We start from the raw sequence: 20,831 nt of genomic DNA, 5'->3' as shown, positions 1-20,831 counted from the left end.
TCTCACTCCTCACTCTCCCAGCTGCTGTTGTGCAGCAGGTTTTTTTTGTTTGTTTTTGTCCTTTCTTAAATCTGTTCTCCCAGAAGCACAAACAACATCACTTACTGGCTTGGCTCTGGCCAGTGGCAGGCCCCTTATCTAACATGGGGCGTTTTCTGGATTCATCTCACAGAAGGCACCCATATGGCCCCTTGCTAACAAAACCTTGACATGTAAACCCACTACAATATATTCCTCAGCAAACTGAGGAAGAGAATGAGAACAAGTCTGTCTTGGTTACTAATTCAGTTTATGTGCCTCAAGTTGCTTAAGTATTTCTTTAATGATGTGCTTTTTATTGCTGGGGAGGGAACGTGGAAGCTGATTTCTTTATTACTGAAGAAATCAGTGTCGAGAGATGGTTATGAAGATGCAAGCAGGCTGGCTGGCTGCTGTCAGCTTACTTGGGAGAGGGAACGTGTTTTGGGTAGAGTGCTTAGGCACCACAGATTTCTTCCATTTAATTTACAAATCACCTCTACTTAATTTACTTATTTTTAGCCTGAAAGACCTTTAAGCATTACGAGGCTTGGAAACAATTCACTCATGAAAACCATTCTCTTTCTCTTGCTTGCATTTCTGATTGTGTTTGGGGAATTCTTGAAATGTTAAGGCTATTTCTGTGTGTAGTGTGCAATAGCTCTCCATATGCTAGTGATCCTAGGTTTCTAAGCCTTGTTATAATGCTATATAAAATCATAATTATTCCTCTTCTTCCCCCCCCCCCCCCTTTTTAAAGGAGGTGAGAGACCAAGCATAAGGGATTACTGCTAGTTTGGAGTAGCAGCTAGAGAGAATGAGTTAATAGTCTTTATATTTTTGTGAAGGCAATTGTGCATTTCAAGTTAAACAGCTTTTAAGGAGGATGATTCAAAAATATCCTGAAAAAAAAATGCTGTTTTTTCTTTTTTTGTTTTATGTTGCTTTGGCCTCCTCTTCAGAGAACATCCTGGCCCCCACTTTGTTCAGTATGTGTATGACTTGACAAGAGCACTTAGTTGTTTTCTGATGTATGGTGTGCATGTTACAGATCTGTGGCTTCCAGATGAAAGGAATAAACACATGAAGTGGAGACAAATTTTTATTAACATGTTAGCTTTACATTCCAATGCAGACAAAAATGTAGTTGATGGAAAAAGAACTGCATCTTTAAAGTTATATGTGTTTTAGATGTCTACTGATCTGGCTTCAGGTTAGCTCCTCTATTGTGTGAACTTCTTGAGCCCTTAGGCTGATAAAGATATTATTACTGTGATCTGTGCAGGCTTGTATTTCTTCTTCATATAAGAAAGGAAGAAATAACTTCATGTCCCTCTGTTTATCCCTGAAGTTGCAAGCAGTAGCTGAATAGTTGCCAAAGTACTTTTCCCTAAATTGTCTGTAATCTGCAGGAAGGTTTTGTAGTTTCCGAAGGGATATGTAATTGCTATAGAGGCAGGGATCCTTCAAATTGCAAAGTGACTGAAACCATTGTCATCCCTGCATTTTACCATGTGCTCTGACCTGAGCAAGTGGTTTGCAAGTAATCTGTTGGGCACAAGCAAGTGGAAAGATGAACCATTTATATCATTGTACATGCAACAATAGCATGGACAGTCTGTTTGCAAGTAATCATTTTGGACACAAGCAAGTTGAAAGATGAACTGTTTATATCATTGTACATGCAACGATAGCAATATGACTTCTCAGATTAAATTGCAAGCTTTTTAGTTGAAAAAGAAAAAAAAGTATCACCACATCAAATTAATGCATTATGTTATTGTTGTCAAAACTAAGATTCTCACTAGAACTTAGGAGCCTCTAACTCCTTTTCTTGTCATGGTAAGTCATGCCAAACCGGAGGTGAGCTGTCTCCTTCATGATATGATTACTGTCCTTCCCACTGAGTATACCCACAGGTAACTGGAAGCGTTCCTCATGTCTGGGAGCAGTGGGTGGGAGCATGGGGACTGGTTACCGTCTGCCTTTTGGCTATCAACCTACACATTCAGCCGTGACCACAGCTCCATGGTCTTTAATCACGCTGATTTAAGAGTGATGTTTCCCAAAGGTTTGGTGAGCTGGAGTGAGGCATTTTAAATTTAGTATGTTCTATATAGATGCATAAGTTATGGTGCTTGGTGTCTATTTTTCACTTCAAACTTTCAAGAGCTATTACCCATTTAAATTTGCTAGTACATTGATATATTGTGTGAATAGTTGGCCTTTATTATGCACTGGTTTTATATGCTCTCATAGTTCCTCTACATTATGAATTGGTCATATGCCCTTTTAATCTCTTCACCGTGAAACTCTCTGCATATCATTTATGGTCATTGCACTCACTAACTGTGCTGTTTGTCTTTCTCATTGGAAAGTAAATTGGTATTAGTCCAGCTGAAACATAATTGTGAAAGGTATGTTCTGGTCTCCATCACTGTCAAGAGTAGTTTCAAATATTTTCGGGAATATGATACTAATCGCTTAAATGTTTTCTTTATTCCTATCTGATACTCAGGTTATTGATATAGAAATGGAATATGTTTATTACTTTATCTCTTGTATTTTGTCAAGTCATATATTGCAGATCACTTTGTCCTGACAGCTGGATTAAATGTATTCTGGCTTGGACTTTTAGGTCTTACAGCCTCACACTATGGTTGCAGTGCCACAGACTTAAGTCAGGGCTGCAAAGAGTCTCCTAGTTCAGCCCTATAAACAGGCTTGTGCAAACGATGTCTCTTTTCTAGGTAGAGAAGATAGGGTGAGTAGACCCTAAAATGCTGTCCTGATGTCAGCTTAGTCAAATGCTTAATGTTCGCCTTTAGTTGTGGATCGTGACTATAAAGGAAGCGGTGAGGTGGTTCATGCAGCATAACTCTTGAAGCTGACAATAGTTTTCATGTTGATCTTTAAACAGATGGGCTTGGGCCACGAGCAAGGATTTGGTGCCCCCTGCTTAAAATGCAAGGATAAGTGTGAAGGATTTGAGCTTCATTTTTGGAGGTAAGTGACTGAGCACTGCAGATCTTGCCTCATGTCTGCAAATGTGTACTACCTGGTTTTGTTCTCTTTTCCCATTAAACTATTCAAATATTTTAAAGAATGTCTAGGTTCAGAGCTAGTTTCTCACTGGCGATGCAACAATGTTCAAGTAGATAAACACTTATGAATGTATATCTTGCCTGCACTGAAGTCAGTGGTACTACTACCGAAGCATTTACGCTAGTTTTTTAAACAGTTGAAGTAGGTTTGTAAAAACATCTTTATCTCAATTGTAAAAGAGATGACAGGGAAAAAGAGTGCTTCATCTCAGTAACAAAGAGCTTTCTCAGCTTCTCATCAAATACATAAGCTTTGAATGGAGACATAGGTAAAATTATCTATGTCTAAAAGAAGCTGAAACTTGGTATACATCTGCAAATTACTTGGAAGGGGATGAGGGGGTTACATTTCAAAGAAGTTAGATAGTTCTTCACCTTGGATAATGCACTGCTTCTAAAACAGTAAGAGCTGATGATATTTGCAGTAAATAGGCCTTCAGTGGTCTATGCCATTACTTCTGCAGAAGACTTTTTTTGCCTTAAGACTTTGCTTGTCTTACTGAAACCTTAACAGCTCAATAACTCTGACTAGCTCAGTTCGCAGATCATACTGGGTGTACTTCAAGATGTAGCTTAGTGATTCTGATTTAAAAAAAAAGTTTCAAAGTGAAAAACCTACAAAGGACAAACATGAATGATTGTTAGTAGCACTACCATGTGCTACCTAATGAAAGCAATCGCCTTTCACCAATGCTATTTAGCTACAGTCATAACTGCATCCATGATAGGTTTTTATTTTATGATGATTTTTTTTAACTGTAGTCTTTACAACACAGCCAGAGTGGCATCAGGTGCAGGTGGGGCCTAGGAGGCTCTGCATCTATGCTCAAGCATTTGAGTGCAGCTGAGACTCAATTTAGCAAATAACCAGGCAGCCCACAGCAAAAGCCTGCTGTAAGTTGATGAGGATATAGCTTCTGAGTTATGTATTTGGAATATGTAACTATGGAAGCAACTTACAAATAACAACCTTGAGCAAGAAGTGGTAATACACTAACAGGTAAAATCTGTTGTCTAAAGATATAAGTAATTTATGTAAAGAGGGTTTTTTTCAATACATGGGAAGGACTTGTGTAGAGGTACTAGAAAAAGGAAACAGAACATGGTTAATGTGTATGTGTACAGGTAATTCAGTGAAACAGAATACAAATTTTGCAGAAGTTAATATATTGTTTATCCGTGCTTACATGAGAAAAGTCCCTCACTACTTGACAGAAAGATCTTTGTTTAGGGCCAGTTCAATAGATGGGGAAATCGCAAGCTGGGACTTGGGCAAAAAAAAAAAAGTAGTCCAAATAACTTTTTCTTCCAATCATTCCTTGTCCTTTTATTTTTAGTTCCCACTACTAAGAGACCTTCTAATTCCTAGTTTATTCTTCAACGGGGAAGAATTAAAAATAACAGAAATAAAATGTCTGAAGTGATATAGTCACATAATAGCATATTTGCCAAATCAGAACATGTCTGCTCATGTGTGTATGTTTGGAGGGTTTTTTTGTATGTTTTTCTTATTTCACTGCCCTACTTCAGCTCTTACAAAGTGAGAGCCTGTAGATGGCAGTGTATTAAAAAGCAAGTAAGAAGACATGAAAACAGTAGCTGTTTAGTTTGGATTGAAGTTTTAATTTGTGGATGGAAGAGACACAGGATAGTCCAGGCAGCAAGGTGACTGGAAATGCCTCTAGGTGTTGGACAAATGTTGCATATTAAGAGTTGAGCAGTTAAGGCAATTCTGGAATGGGTTGGAAGGTAGCTCTTCTCCACTGGATCTGCTGCTGGGGACAGGGTGTGAATCTGAAGTCTGAAATCAGTTTTGTGTAGTACGTTTTCCCTTTGAAAACTGTTTAATGTTTTGCATGATGCAGGGATTTCAGGAGTTCGTAACTGTAACAGAAAGGGATGGATTCTGAATGCCTGTTTACTTAGTGTCCTGGTGTAGCATTCCCTTCCCCACCCCGTGTCCTTTCCCAGCTTGCTGCCCACCCCTACCTTACTTGCAGAAGAGGAAGCAGAATAAGAAATAAAGTGCAAGCACTGCTCAACAATAGCAGGTGCTACCAACGTTTTATCCACAAATCCAAACCACAGCACCACAGGGGCAGTAGGAAGAAAGCTAACGCCATGCCAGCCAGACCCAGTACAGTAGCTGATTCAGCAGTTGCATTTGCACATGTGCTACAGCATGGGTAGGCTTTACTCCTTGCTCTTGTCTGTGTAAGGGTGACAGTGCCCTCTCGTGGATGGAGCTGAAGTGCTTCAGCAGGTCATGTAATTCGTGTTCTCTCATCCCATATGTGAAAACTCTGGTGTACCTCTAAGAGCTAGGTGTAACTTCTCTACGTTTCTGCACAGGAGAGCCTCAGTTCTGCTGTTAGAAATCAAAATGAAAAGGGCACCCAAAAAATCAACGTTTGCCAATCTGTTAGCTAAGTTTTATATGGAGTTGCTACACCGTTCTTCTCTATATTGGTTGTGTTTGGAAAATAATCTTCTGATACATTGAAGTCTTTAAGCATTTTGTGCCACAATTCTTGGCACTATGGGTGGGCTGAATACAGATGCAGAACCGTTAATTTGGGCTAGTGCAGAAGTAATGATAAACAAAGCCCTTAGTAAAACTTGTTCCTAAATCTTGAAGTTCTGAAAACCTCAGTGTTGTGACCTGAATACAAATCCGTACAATGAGAGCTGTAGTCCTCAATGGTAACCAGATGGTGAAGAATTACCTGCTTTATATCAGTGCGCTAATAGCTCTTGCTTTTAAAGCTGTCTTCAGAATTGTGCTTCTGTCCAGGTTCAGCACAAACAGGACAATGTCTTCTCAGTTCAGATGTTATAGTTCCTTCAGACTGCAAAACTTGCCTCCAGAAAATTAGCAGGACAAGCTACCTGTCAGACACTGCTTCTGGTATAAACCTTCGGTCTTTGGGAATGCATTTTCCACTAGAGGGAAGTGTGGGGCGGGAATCAGATCTCATAAGAGGGAGGAAATGTTCAGATTTATCTTAGTCCTGTGTACCAGGAAGTGATAATTTTATCTGGCATGGCTTGCCAAGGTGTCAAAAAACTTCTGGAGATAAGAATCATAAGCTTGGGAATGACCATTGTTAGCAACTGGCTTCTTTGCATAGATACAACCCCTGGGAGGCAGAGAGAGCTTGAGGTGGGCTTCAGCATTCTCTGAAACTAAGGCTGACAGGCCAGTACTGAGGCACAGCTGTAGTAATTGCCAATACAATTAGTACTGTGTTAATAACAAGAAAACAGAAGGAATCATAGGAAGAACTTAGCCTTTTTGCGTGGAGGACACAAGCCTTGAGATTTGCCAGGTATTTGTTGAGAGCTTCTCTGGGCTTGCAGATGCTTCTTCCTGTCACCACAAAGCCAGTGTAGAAAGTCACAATCTGAATTATTCTTCCTCTCCATACACAAAAACCTCGAAAAAGAGGAGGATGGGTGACATCTGGTTTTGTAGAAGGAACCTTGTAGTTAGCAGAAATACAGGAAGTGGGAATTCGTAGGCCTATGAGATGCGGGGAGAGCATGCAATCTACTTCCCTTCTTTGTACCCATCCAAGACCTGGAAGCAAGACACGATCCACTAAATCTGTCTTCTACGATGATTCATGACTTTGAATTCCATGAATGTTGAAGCTTGCTCCTTTCCTGCCGTCTTTTGAATAAGAAAAGCTTACCAAACTGCTGAGATTTGACTGGAGGGGCAGCTTCTCTGCTGAAGTCCTGACAGCTGTGAACATGTAAGCAGGAATCTCTAGTGCCTCCTTCAATGGGGATTCTGCTTAATGCCCTCAAGTGAGAGAGAAATATTTTTCCCCCCTATGCTATCCCCATTATTGTCAACCATTGACAAAGTACATAGAGAAAACAAAGTCTCGCTGCCTCTTTTCTAGTTAGAATCAGATAAATTGAACTCCGTCTGTCTATATATAAAAGCAACTGGAAGTCCCAGCACATGTGAGGTCCTTGCTTTAACACTGACACTAAACATTAAGTGTCAGTTACCAGACAGACTTGCAAAGGCTAAATTCAAGGTAATGTGTTGTAGTCACTACAGTAAGATAGCTGTATCATAGTCAAAGAAAACACAAGGGACAGTGACTGATGAACAGGGCTCTGATATGGTAGCTTAGAGAAAGAAGGTATGACTAAATTATAGACAGTGCTCTGCATTAGAGTTGTATGTGTAGAAGATACCCAGTTGACATTTAGTGCTGTGAATTAATGAAGAAAAGGGATTATAAATTGGGACAGGAAACCCTTTTTTGGCTGTTAAACAGTGCACAGATGTCTTCATATGGCAGAGATCCAGTGGAGCCTTGGGGAGCAGGGGAAATGGCACCAGCCTCAGGGTTTTTCCTGCAACCTACCAGAATAGACTGACATCAGCTGTGACTCAGGATTCTCCAAATTCTTGCTGGACTACTTCCTTATGCATTTGGAGACTTATTCACAAGTTCTCATGCCAGTAATCCATGTTTTAATGCGCAACCACACTTAGTCTTGTCATGTAGCCCCTCTAACAGCTTCTTGCAAAAAGTGATTCATTCTTTCCTTGAAAGCACAGGAAGACTGAAAAGTACACAGTCAATTTCTTAATGTAAGTAAGCATGAGGTAGGGGAAGATTACCAATCATAAGGAAGATGACCTTTCTTAATCCAAGTATAAACCACAGTAGCTTTATGACAGTTTGCACAGTGGGGCCCAGGAAGGACCTGAAAACAAGTTGTATGTTTTCATTTGTTTGCAAATATTTGTTCATCTGTTTATCAGGACAACAGAAAATCTCTCAAGGATATTGAAACTAGCGAGAAATGCTAAGCATTCAAGGTGGGACTGAAGATAAAAGCAGTCGAGTTAGGTTATTGTCCTAGGTGGGAACAGAAGCAGAACCTCAAACTGCAATAGAAAATAAATATGCCAGTTCGTGACAGCGTGAGCAAAAACCAAGATGCCCTTGTGGTGCTTCTAGTACCTGTGAAAAATACGAGGAGAAGAATTCCCCTGCAGCTTGCTGGTGATGGCTCTGGTCTCTGCAGGCTGTCACTGCTACTGCTCTGTAAGTGAACGCCTTGCGGAGCAGGGAGAGCTAGACAAACCATCATACTGCTGTCATGAGCACACAGGCAGCACAACCGTATGAATTGCTGTCGATGGGTTTTGGTTTGGAAGCAGGGTGATTCTGGACAGCAAGACCACACTTCGCTTGCTGACAGTGCAGGTCACCTGAGGGTGTCCGTTCAGTCACCTGTGTTACTAAAGCACGGCCTGCAAAGAGGCAAGATTGAAGCTGGAGCTGCTTGTTGCTAAAGGCTTAAGTTGAAAAAGTGGAAAAAATATCTGGTAAGCTGTTGTTTAAGTGGGCTAACTGCTTGAACTCAAGTTGCATGTACACTGGGGCATAGAGCTGTGTTCATCACTGGTGTAATAATGAACTAAATCTGCAAAAAGGAAGGTGCCAGACAGCGTCAGATCTCAGAGGAGGCATGACTGGGAGCTGATAATAAGGTATGCATATGACTATACATTAAAAGATGAGCAAATTAAATATTAAGTGTTTTATTAGCATATTAAAAAGACTGAAGTAATAGCTTGTTAAGGGACTTGTGTAGAACAATGCTGAAGATTTTATTAAACTTTGTTGCAAGTGCTTGAGATGTATTTAGGCTTAATGGGTAGTGCCAATTCATGCTTGAGTGTTTTGGTAAGCAGGGAGACTTCAAAGTGCTTAGTGTCTGTGAGGTGTTCAAATAACTGAAATTGTGTGCCCTTTTCCTGTTGTGGGAATGAGCTGGAAGTCACACAAGCAATCAGCCTACATTTTTACTTTGTAGTTATCTCTAAGTTTTCTGTGTTGTAAAGAGGAGTCTGTTTTGCCTGATGTTGTTTTGTTGGCTGTTTTTAGAGCAAAGTGACTTCTGTAGCAGAACTGACTAATTTTTGTTTGGAGTGGGCTTTGTAACTTAGGAAATGATCGTTGTATCACTGCATGACCGGGGCTGCTCCCATCACACACTGAAATGGTAGCATGGTGAAGTGCATAACTTCGGGGCTGGCTGTGCATCACTTCCCGTGACCAGTTATAGGCACCTCCTCCCTCTTCCTCCCTTTCCCATTGCCTTTGTAGTCACGGGCACGTTCCTGCCACATACCTGTTACATATCTTAAGATAAGGCATGGATCTTGTCTTCAAGGCTTTGGGTAGTAAGTTGCAGAACAATATGAGAGGTGGCTTTTGGCAAGCAGAGTTGAGAAGTGTTTTATAGATAGCAGCTTGATGGTATTCACTATGTGAAGAATAAGTTGTGGGGTAAAATACTGTTCGCTCTTCAGGCTCAAGAGATCCAGAAGGTTGATCTGTTCTCTCAGGTTATAAGAACAACCAGTGGTAAACAGACAGCTTCACTAACTTCCATATACCATGGCTGACTGTTTTGAGTGGAAGCTCTGGGAAAGCCATTAATAAATGGTGAACTAGCTTGTGTAAGCCAAGGTAATTAATTAAGGTATTAAATGTGAATTGTTTAGTTATGCTTAAGGTAATCTAATGTCCCTTAATCAAAGGAGTTCTAATGTGTTTTGTTGTATATAAGGAATATTTCCATTTATCTGAGTAAGTGAAACCTACCTTTTAAGGATGTTATCTGTGAAAATTGTCTTCACAGCATTCACCAAAGTACCTCTGACTTGGTTCAGAGCTGTCTGAAATACTTCATCCATATAAGTTAGTGACTCTTCTCTCACCTTCTCTTTTAAATGCTGAACTTTAATCGCATCATGTTCTGTTTGCACTGTGTATATGGCTGTATGCTCATTTCCCTTTCCAGGAAACTTTTGTTTCCCCTTGGTAGTAACCCTGTGATAACCAAATATGCATATGGAGAAATCACACAGTGTGTGTCATTTGGAATGTATAAAGGGAATCAAAAAAAAAAAAAAATAAGAGCACAAATAAATGATTGCTGGGGGTCATGTTGATGCACTTACGGTATAAGTTGTGTGACTACCCATGACAAATCTGATATGTGGGTGATCATGGACATGTATGTGCATGGTCAGTACTGTGACATAACTGAAGAAATGATATAATACCTTATTAAAAATGTACTAATGTAGTTGGCTGATATCTATATCTGATTACGGTATCAGTGAACAAATAATATAACAGTAGAAATTAAGGAATATACAAGTTCCTCTGCAATTTGTCAAACACCTTTGAAGGATATTCTTTATCAAAGCACTGAAAACAAGGTTTTGGGTTCCCGGTGATGTTGTTGCTGCACATGCAGCTAGTGTGAGATGTAGTTTGCAACTGCGACTATAACTTTGTTTCCATAAATTTCAGAAAAATATGCCGCAACTGCAAATGTGGCCAGGAAGAGCACGATGTTCTCACAAGCAATGAGGAGGATCGGAAAGTGGGAAAACTCTTTGAAGATACAAAATACACAACCCTTATTGCAAAGCTGAAAAATGATGGCATTCCCATGTATAAACGTAATGTGATGATACTGACTAATCCAGTGCCAGCCAAGAAGAACATATCCATCAATACTGTGACTTATGAGTGGGCTCCTCCTGTTCAGAATCAGACACTTGTAAGTCAGACCCTCTTTTTCTTTGTGTTCAAGGCAGGAGTTGATGGGAGAGAAGAAGTCCACCTTACTAGAAATCTGCCTGTTGTAGTTCTTCTGTGTGTACCTCTTCTTTTTTTTCTTTCTCCTCAAAACTAAAAATATGGTGCCTGTTTACTGAGCCTTGCCTGTACAATCTTGCAGATATGCATGTTACTCTGAGGAACTTCCTGAGAACTGGGGAGATGTTTTTTTTAATGGCAGATAACTCTTATTCCTATCTGAGGTCCCTGGACTGCAACTTCTCAAGCCTGTCTTTCAGTCAACTTGAAAAATTTGCATGGAGCGTGTGCACATGTGTCCCAAAGCAATATATGTCATGGTTTAAACTTAAGGGGAACACAGTCTTGTATAGGGCTTTTACTGTATATGGTAAGAACAAGTTCAGTGTTGACATCTCAAAGAAGAGCTCTCTTCTAGTATGCTTGCAGCTCAAGTAGATGGGATGTTAGATAGCCTTCTGAGGATTTTTGCTTTGCTTTTCAAGCTTTGATTGTTAATTGTACTGCAGTGTTGTGTGATCTATGCTGGAATCAAGTTATCTCTGACCTGCCTATCTAAATAGCCTCTTTCAATGAATGAATCAAACCTTGTGTAACCCTGTTACTTAACATTGAGTTACCATTCTCATTTTTACGCTTGTCCTTGCTTTATTAAAACGAGAGCGCTTTTTTTTTTCTTTGCTAGAATTATTTCTGCAATGGGCTGTGTGCCACAGGCAAGCTATTTCGGCTTCAACTTCTTAAAGCTGTACTGGTAATCAGTAGTTTTAAACAGCTTTGAACAGACAAAGTGCTGTGTAAAATGCTAATTACTGTTTACCCTGAAAAGTAATAACTCTACATATTGTACATGTTTTAAAAAGCTTAAAAGGAAGCCTGTTTTTTACTTCGGGAAGAAGCCAGTTAATGCTTCTGCTGTATTTTGTCTCTATCTACTGTGTTTCAATAGCTTAATGTTTATATAAAGGACCTTGTTGCTAGCAACAGAAACATGTTAAAAACAGTAGAAATTATTTTAGTCATTTGCTTGCTTGCAAGGATAGGTCTACAGTTGAAATGGCATCTGATATCTAATTCCTCCTGGTTTAGGCTAGACAGTATATGCAGATGCTACCAAAGGAGAAACAGCCTGTTGCTGGCTCGGAAGGCGCGCAGTACAGGAAGAAGCAGTTGGCTAAGCAGCTGCCTGCTCACGATCAGGATCCTTCAAAATGCCACGAGCTATCCCCCAATGAAGTTAAACAGATGGAACAGTTTGTGAAGAAGTACAAAACCGAGGCTCTTGGTGTAGGAGATGTCAAGCTCCCTGGTGAGGTGGAAACTAAAGCTACTGACAAGAATAACGTGAACAGTGGTGACAGAAGCACCTCAGCTGCTGTGGGAGCAATGGAGGACAAGTCAGCAGATCAGAAGGCATCTCAGTATGTAAGTATAAGAAAGAAAAGACACAGCAAGAAGGTAGATTACCATTTGAGTGTTCTCTTTAGTCATTTTAATTCAATGAATTTGTTCATTTGGAATAGGGAAAATCTGGGGATGGAAAGAAAGAAGGGGAATTGGAAAACATTGTTAATGTCTGCTCAGAACTTCTGGTTTCTGTCAGTATTTAGTATGGTGGAGTAAATAACTTCCCAGATCCCAGATGACTTTTTCATGCTCATTACAAAAAAAAAAAAAAAAAGGGGGGGGGAGCTAGCTTGGAAAAATAGCAGGATGGCTTGGCTTTTACAGAATAACAGTCAAGAAAATTGTATAATCTTATGGACTGACTGCTACACTTTTCTCTTCTTGAAGAGTTTAGTTTAATTTTAGTTTGTGATAGACTGTTTTCTTTCTTAGAAGAGCATCAAAATTCCCCACTTGTCAAATTGTGCTTAAAACTAAATGAAACTAAGTAATAATAAGGTAACACCTCTCCCTCCCGTCTCCAACAAGCCAAACAATATAAGAGCTGCTTTGACTAGTTTTCTTTTCAAAATCGGAAGTATTTTTCCCCATTGACATCCGATTTCTGCCATGTAATAGCTCACCAAAAAAATGAGGTTAATTTTACATAACTTCATTAATATTTCTAAAAGTACAGCCTTGATAAAGCTTTACCAATGAAACAAAATTCTGCTGTGCCTGGCTCAGGTACCAGTTACGAACACAAACTAAGGGTCGGATAACTGAAGTAACATTAAACTAGTTTCTTTCCAGTGGTTCTTTAAGCAGTCTTCCATTGTTTTCTGATGTTAGACCTTCACATCAATGACAAAAGCTCCTATACTTTGACGTCCACAAATGTTACTAGTCTGCAACAGATTGCAATTATTTTAAACCTGATTTTAAAAAAATAAAATCAGGTCTCCACTACTAATGTAAACGTACTTATAATAATTGCCTTTGTGTGTTTTTTGTTTAAAGAATGATTTTGCCACAATTAAAAGCTGAATTACAAATCTGGTATTCAGCAGAATAACCTTTACGTTTAGTAAATTCTAAATTTCAGCAAATACATCAAAAAAAATCATCGAAAGCAGCAATTCTCTTTGTCTCTTAGCCTTCTAGGCTGAGGATTTTGCAAGTGGTAGGTAAATGGATCATCTTGCACTGATCTGGGTCTGTACTATAAATACACCTTCTACTTGACTCATTTTGGATTATGAGTCTGGAGTAGAAAGAAGAGTCAAAAAGTTTTATATACATTTGTACCTCTGCTTTCATATGTTCTATAAGCTATTTTTTCTCCACTTTTGATGTCTTTCTGTGTATATTTTCATTTGCTCATCTGAAGCACGTGTGCGGATGTGTGTGTGTGTACATACGTATGCACACACAGTCAGAAACTCAGAGCATTTGTGGCTGGACTTGTGGTAGTGTGGATTGTGGAGATAACCTTTCCAGGATGTTAAACCCAGTCCACAGACCAACTAGAGTGCAGGATGTACGAGACTGATGATTAAATCATAGATTAAAACTTCTGTTTCCATTATATAAACCACCTGTGTTCTTTGACTTGATGACAAAACCCTTTCTCTAAGCAGGTATCGAGCACAAGATCAGCTATGAACTCATAGCTACAGCAGAAATGGTTCCAATGTCTGTAAACTTTGTAGTCCCTTTTCCGTAATTACTTTCCCACTCCAGAATTGTTTATCACAAAATATTGTATAACAGCCATAAATGACTAGCATTCCTAAAATGCAGCTTTAAACAGAATGAGTTTTTCAAATGTTCACAACTTTTTTTTTTTTTTTTCATAGAATCATTTAGGTTGGAAAAAAAAACTCTATAAGATCATGTGGTCTAACCTTTAACCTAGCACCGCAACGTCCACCATTAAACCACTGCACTAAGCACTACACCTACGTGTTTTTTGCAGACTTCCAGGGATGGTGACTCAACTATTTCCCTGGGCAGCCTGTTCCAATCCTTCACAACCATTTCAGTGAAGAAGTATTTCCTAATATTCAATTTAAACCTCCCCAGTGCAACTTAGGCCATTTCCTATTGTTTTGTATTGTTTAGTGCTTGAGAGAAGAGACCGATTCCCCACCTCACTGTAGCCTTCTTTAAGGTAATTGTAAAGAGCAATAAGGTCTCCCGTGAGCATCCTCTTCTCCAGACTAAACAACCCCAGCTCCCTCATCTGTTTCTCGTAAGACTTGTTCTCTAGACCCTTCACCAGCTTCGTTGCCCTTCTTTGCAAATGCTCAAGCACCTCACTGTCCTTCTTATAGTGAGGGGCCCAACACTGAACACAGTACTCGAGGTGCAGCCTCAACAGAGCTGAGCCCAGAGGGACAATCACCTCCCTGGTCCTGTTGGCCACACTGTTTCTGATACAAGGCAGGATGTCATCAGCCACCTGAGCATGCTGCTGGCTCACATTCAGCTGGTTATGGACCAAATCAACGCCCATGTCCCTTTCCAGTGGGCAATTTTCCAGCCACTCTTCCACCAGCCTGTAGCGCTGCATGGGGTTGTTGTGCCCCAAGTGCAGGACCAGGCATTTAGCCTTGTTGAACCTCATACAGTTTGCCTTGGCCCGTCAGTCCAGCCTGTCCAGATCCCTCTGCAGAGCCCTCCTACCCTTGACCAAATCAACACTTGTGCATAGGTTGGTGTTTGCAAGCTTACTGAGGGTGAACTCAATCCCCTTGTCCAGATCATTGATAAAGATAGTGAAGAGAACTGGCCCCAGTACTGAGCCCTGCGGGACACCACTTGTGATCTTTCCTCACCAGTGCTGCAGATAAGGCTTGATTACTTTTTGCTTATGACCTATAAGTACACAGCCATAGCTTTGTTATGTATACTTGTCTAGGTCTACTTCGTTAGCTTTGATGGAGGCTTCTTACTCTTATGTTCTGTGAGCGTCACGTGCTCAAAAATCCAAAAGGCAATTAAAATTTATAAATATTCACAGTAGTTACAAGAATGTGAATATTGCAAAATATAATAATCCATCTAAGTAACACTAGTGTTGTCAGTATAATATGCATCATCGTGATGTGACAACTGCTGTGCTATGACATACGTCACATCACTATCCGATTGTGGAAGTAAATTAATACTGTAGGTTCAGTATGGGCAAGTGGGATTGATTAAATATTTAGGTAATGTGGAATTTCTATAAACATACCTCTTCAAATAATTATTTAATTTTTAATAACCTCTTTCCAGTCCTGCTATCGCTGCAAACTGAGCATGAAAGAAGGTGACCCAGCTGTCTATGCGGAACGTGCAGGATATGACAAATTATGGCACCCAGCTTGTTTTGTCTGTTGCACCTGCAGTGAACTTCTAGTAGACATGATCTATTTCTGGAAGAATGGCAATCTGTACTGTGGAAGACATTATTGTGACAGTGAAAAACCCCGCTGTGCTGGATGTGACGAGGTAGGAAATATCCCAGTCCTTTGTTTCAGCGCACAAGTTTGTGGTACTGAAAAGCTAATAAAACTTTCCTAAAATATTTCAGCACAGGGGCCCTGACATCCTTTTACCAGTTTTAGCTGATCGTAGCTGCAAGGAACTGCAACTGATATGGACACTGCTTCCAAGAGGTTCCATAGTTTGTTTTGGATTTGGAGGGGGGTTTTGTGTAGTCTACAGGAGCATAGGATATGGGCATATACACGAGAGTAAGTCTTGTATCAAGTCCCAGTTCCACAGTTGTTTGCTCAGGAAGTGCGCTAGGGGGAGCACCTCACTAAATTACACCTTAAGCAATGCACAGAGAACAGCGTGCCTGATGTCTTTGGTATCTACCGGGTCTTAATAAATGAAACAGAGGCTTTGGAAAACGGTCAAACAAGTGGATACTTTCACTTTTGTTGAAGTCATTTGAAACGGGAGAACAGCCATCAGTTCCTTGCAAATTACAGAACATCCTGAGGCTAGCTTTAATACAGGTATTTGAATAGCATTTCCTATAGTAATGTTTGTGCATTTTCCTCATAGCTGATATTCAGCAATGAATATACTCAAGCAGAAGGTCAAAACTGGCATCTGAAACACTTCTGCTGTTTTGACTGTGACTGCGTTTTGGCTGGAGAAATCTATGTAATGGTGAATGACAAGCCAGTCTGTAAACCATGCTACGTGAAGAACCATGCTGCGGTAAGATCCTTGCAGACACAATGCTGTGAAGGAAGAGAACTTGAAGAGCTTGAAACTCTTACCTTCTTCCCACAGTGGGAGTATTTGAAATGTGTAAATTCAATATAAGTGTAGGTCCAAAATGGTCGTCTCTTTTTGCCTTTGAAAGAAGCATTGAAAGCAGACAGGTACCACTCTGTGAATACATAAACTTGACTTTAGGAGTGGGGGAGTGGTTCAGAAAGTATCTTTAATTTTACCAGTGTTGAAGTAGGATTGTGTAATAGGAGAAGTAAAGTATGTGAAAATGAGCAATGCTGCTAAGTGTCTAGTTCGTGTTCATTGTGACCAGCAGGTTATGACTTCATCTGGTTTGCTGAAAGCTTGTTATGGCAACCGCAATCTAAGTACATTGTTTCTCTGTATTTCTAAGCCCATGAGTTACACAGGAGACTGACTCACTGGATAAAGGCAAGAAATTGCGAAAGGATGCTAGTTCTCAGTTCTTAGTTATGAGCTCTAATCTGAGGTGATAGTCCGTCCATCTATACCAGTTAACTAGCTATTAATTGGGAGTTCAGTCTATTCTGCATTTAGGCTGTTTGTATAGTTAATGGAGAAAAAAACTGTTATCATCTGGTGGCTGATACCTTTTTCTAAGCTAGGTGTAAGGAATTCTCTTCCAGAGAGGCTTTTCTCTCTTAAAACACTATGGCCCTGAGATCTAGAAAATGATCTTTGGCAACCGGAGCTCAAGATGAATTCCATCCAAGACTTTCTAATATCCTTTAATTCTTTGGCATGCCTTTATAGCTGCCAATGCACAGGAGCATATATTTGTAACTGATCTCTTCAAATGCGTGGGTTAATATATGAAGATCTGTGTTGGGTGTGACAAGCCCTTATCCTGCTTTGGGCACTGGGAAATCATAACCACCATAACTGTCTTAAGCTTAGTCCCAGCAGCAGCTGACTTCTTATGTATGTTTTTATTCTGTTTTTTTTTTCCTCAACCGCATTTTGGTCAGAAACTATGGTTTAAAAATAAAGGAAAAATCAAAAGCTGAAGACAATAAGTCTTCTTTTGACACTTGTCTGTATTCTTTGAAAACATCTAAGAATTCCGTCTTTGTTGGAGTTGTAGAGAGGTTGTGCATGCTTCGTTTAAGTGATTTTTTTGTTTATTTGACTTTTTCTCTAAACAGATCTGCCAAGGCTGTCATAATGCTATAGATCCCGAAGTTCAACGTGTGACATACAACAACTTCAATTGGCATGCTACGGAGGAATGTTTCTTATGTTCCTGTTGTAGCAAGTGCTTAATTGGCCAGAAGTTTATGCCGGTGGAGGGGATGGTCTTTTGCTCAGTGGAATGTAAGAAAAAGATGATGTCGTAAGAGAAGACATGCACAAAACTAAGCATTGCTGTGTTCCAAAGGCTCTTGCATTTCTACTGTAAAAATACATAGTACCTGGGCATTTAAAGATATTGAAAGTACTAAATAGCATTTTCCCAAAGATTGTTTTTAGTGACTGAAACTTGCTGTGTAATTTTCATTTCTTAGCTATAACACTTTCTTCTTTGGGATTTTGTTCCTGAGTCTTATGTCAAATGTCTTCATATATCAGAAATGTAGGGAAAAGTGTGTTACGAACTCTGTACACTTTAAGGGAGCTCTTCACCATGAAGGATCTTTTTGCTGTATCTTGTGTAATGAAAGAAGAAAACATGAAAGTGGTCCATTTTTTCTTGTGTTATATGATCATGTAGCTCTTCCACTTTCAGTTTGACAAATTAATTTATCATGTCTTAAAGTTTCTCAGCTTTCATCAAGCACTTTAGACAAAATGATCAGCTTTACTGCCACATAGTCCACTAAACCTCAAGTAGGGAGGGAGAATGAAGTTTGTGGGTTTAAAAAAAAATGTACTTTTTTGTTCGTTGCTGACGCATGGATTATTGAGGAGTAGTGACTATTCATATCTACTTTGTAAAATAACTACACCAGTGGAAAAACTGTTTTAGCTCATGTTTCCTTCTTATAACTTTTCATGCATGGAGAAGTTTTCATTTTATGAATATAGAAGTTACTTTGTAGCGGTTTCTTTTTTTTTTTTTTGCTTCTGTCTTTTCTGTGTTTTTTTTGTTTGTTTTTTTTTGGAGGGGAGGAGAAGGTAGAGGAAAATATAAAGGGAGGTCTTTCACAAATTAAAAAAAAATGATCCACTGCCATTTGTGGTTGTCACTCTTATCCTTTCAGAACTGGCTTCTGTTTTTCATGAATGTGCTTTTCATACATTGTGCCTTCTATCAGAGGGACATGGCACAATACCATATGGATAAGTCGTGCTGCAAAAGGTTCATACTTAGGCTTTTGAATTGTAAGTTCCAACCAAAGCAGGAAGAGTTCTCTACCAGAAAGCTTCCAGTATTTGAGTTAAAAATAAATAAATAAATAAATAAACACAGCTGTGTATCAGGTTTGCTTACTAGATAAACCAAATGAGTTGCTTCTTATGGTGGTCTTTTTTTTTTTTTTTTCCACCTCCCCTTAAAGATTACAGATCTACAGTGAAAATTGTTAGCTCTGTGCCAAACAGTGAATAAAGCATCTTTGGCCTGAAAAAAAAAAAAAAAAGAAAGAAAGAAACTATGCAAGTTTTCAGGGGGGTTGTTTGTTTGTTTGTTTTTTGGTTTATAATGCCTGTGTTGTAACACTTGCAAATAAAAATTAGTGTTGCTTACTTGAGTTGTCTGCTGATTCAGTTCTTTCTGAATTGCTTTTTTTTTTTTTTGGGGGGGGGAGGGGGGAGAGGAAGGGAAATATTCCTAAATATCTGTTTAGCTTTGGCAATATTACAGGCCTTAAGTTTTACTGGAAGTAATGTCAAGTGCTTATTGTTGCATGCAATAATGTGGATGCACTTAGGTGCAAAACAATGGGTCTAGTTCAAACAGATACACAACTTCAAAAGCTTTTGAACAAAAAGTAAATTCACACTAACTTTTGTTCACATTCATTGTTCACATTCATTTCTTGTTCACATAACTGAGGTTATTGCTGGAAACCATAGGTTATATTTTAAGACATGGGACAGGAAGTTTTGAATTCACAGATGAGCTGTGAGAATAGTTGGGTGCTGAGAAATTGAAGTGCTTTGTGAGTACAGCAAATATACAACATCGGCATGAGATATATATTTGTTTGCTCCCTTATGGCTCTTTTCTTGGGAATCTGATGCATCTAGGTGTTTCTGGTATGGGGTAGCCAAAATTTAATATATGTACATGGACACAAATGGACAATTGGAAAGAATCATATCACAGGGAGGTCAAATGTAATGTGCAGATGATAGAGGGGAGACAGATACTGCTGTGTGACTGTGCAATAGATCAGGAGATAATTAGGAGCAGTAAATAGTTCTTCTAAGGAACAAGGAAAGGATTTATGTTCCTGTGGATAATGCTTCTCTTGGTAGCTGAAAGATGGGCAAACATTGGAGCTTGAAAACAACTGTTGAGGAGGCTTCATTCTGTTACTACCATAAAAAAAATATTGGCAGTTGTCTTTTTTTTTTCCTTTTGTATTTTTTGGCTATTTTATCATGGAGATCCTTTTATTCTATTTATCTTTGTAAGCTAAGAATAGAACCCAGAATCTTCTAAATACTTTGGGAATAAAACTGCATACTTTGCAGATGAAACTTCGAAGTCCAAATACAAAAGTTGAATTTCTGCTCTTAAGAGTAGAAGTATAGAACGTCTTTGGTAAGAAAGCCTTTTAAGTACTTATTATAAAAACATGCTTTTCAGGAACAGTTAATTATTTGCAAGAGACAGCATGAAGAGGCACTCAGGCAGCTGTTTGTCATGGCACTGACAGAGTGTCTTACTTGGTTTTAACTCTTTGGATTATGACTACCAAATGAAGACAGTTTCATACTAGAGGACAAGTTTGGCTCTAGCACCTTGTCATTATCAGTATGTCTGGGAAGGAAAAGCCCAAGTTTACCTTCAGGATGTAGCCTTTTGCATGTCGTTATGTTCAGCTTTGTATTTTATGTAGCTACTGAGACTTTGTAGGTTATGACTCCAAGCTGAGTTTTCTTGGGAGTGGAGTTGTGTTCTTAGCAACACAGCTAAGAACAAGTAGGCTGTGGAGAACAAGTAGGTTTGTACAGTAAAACAACTTAATAGGAATTGGTGAGCAGAAGTGGGCTGGGAGGTGTGCAATGACATGACTGAGACATGACTGAATTAGCAACAGAGAAATTCTTTGGTGAGCCATCTTCCTTGATAGCTGCAAACAACATTTTTTTTTTTCTTTAATTCTCGGCATTTTTCCCTCATATATAGATAATCTTACAGCATTTGTATGCAACCTTCCAAGTGTCTGTACATATAAAGTGAATATGGTAATGTGTACCTATTTGTAGGTACCTATTATTTTTTCTGTGGATTATACCA

The 20,831-nt window shown here is 39.3% G+C and overlaps 1 protein-coding gene across 1 annotated transcript in view; it reads left to right on the top strand.

The window, feature by feature from the left end:
- TES (testin LIM domain protein) overlaps nucleotides 1–18,827 on the top strand; it is a 28,668-nt gene extending 9,841 nt beyond the window's left edge. Inside the window, exons 2-7 of the mRNA XM_040550358.1 lie at nucleotides 2,939–3,024; nucleotides 10,487–10,739; nucleotides 11,867–12,202; nucleotides 15,446–15,661; nucleotides 16,226–16,384; nucleotides 17,569–18,827. Coding sequence (XP_040406292.1) covers nucleotides 2,939–3,024; nucleotides 10,487–10,739; nucleotides 11,867–12,202; nucleotides 15,446–15,661; nucleotides 16,226–16,384; nucleotides 17,569–17,760 — 1,242 coding nt within the window. The 3' untranslated portion in view covers nucleotides 17,761–18,827. The remainder of the gene's footprint in view (nucleotides 1–2,938; nucleotides 3,025–10,486; nucleotides 10,740–11,866; nucleotides 12,203–15,445; nucleotides 15,662–16,225; nucleotides 16,385–17,568) is intronic.
- Nucleotides 18,828–20,831: the final 2,004 nt, after the last annotated feature.

Source organism: Cygnus olor, chromosome 1 (assembly GCF_009769625.2).
Source record: "Cygnus olor isolate bCygOlo1 chromosome 1, bCygOlo1.pri.v2, whole genome shotgun sequence".
NCBI classification, from domain to species: Eukaryota; Metazoa; Chordata; class Aves; order Anseriformes; family Anatidae; genus Cygnus; species Cygnus olor.
The sequence above is the reverse complement of the archived record's forward strand: the minus strand, read 5'-3'. Positions and strand labels throughout refer to the sequence as shown.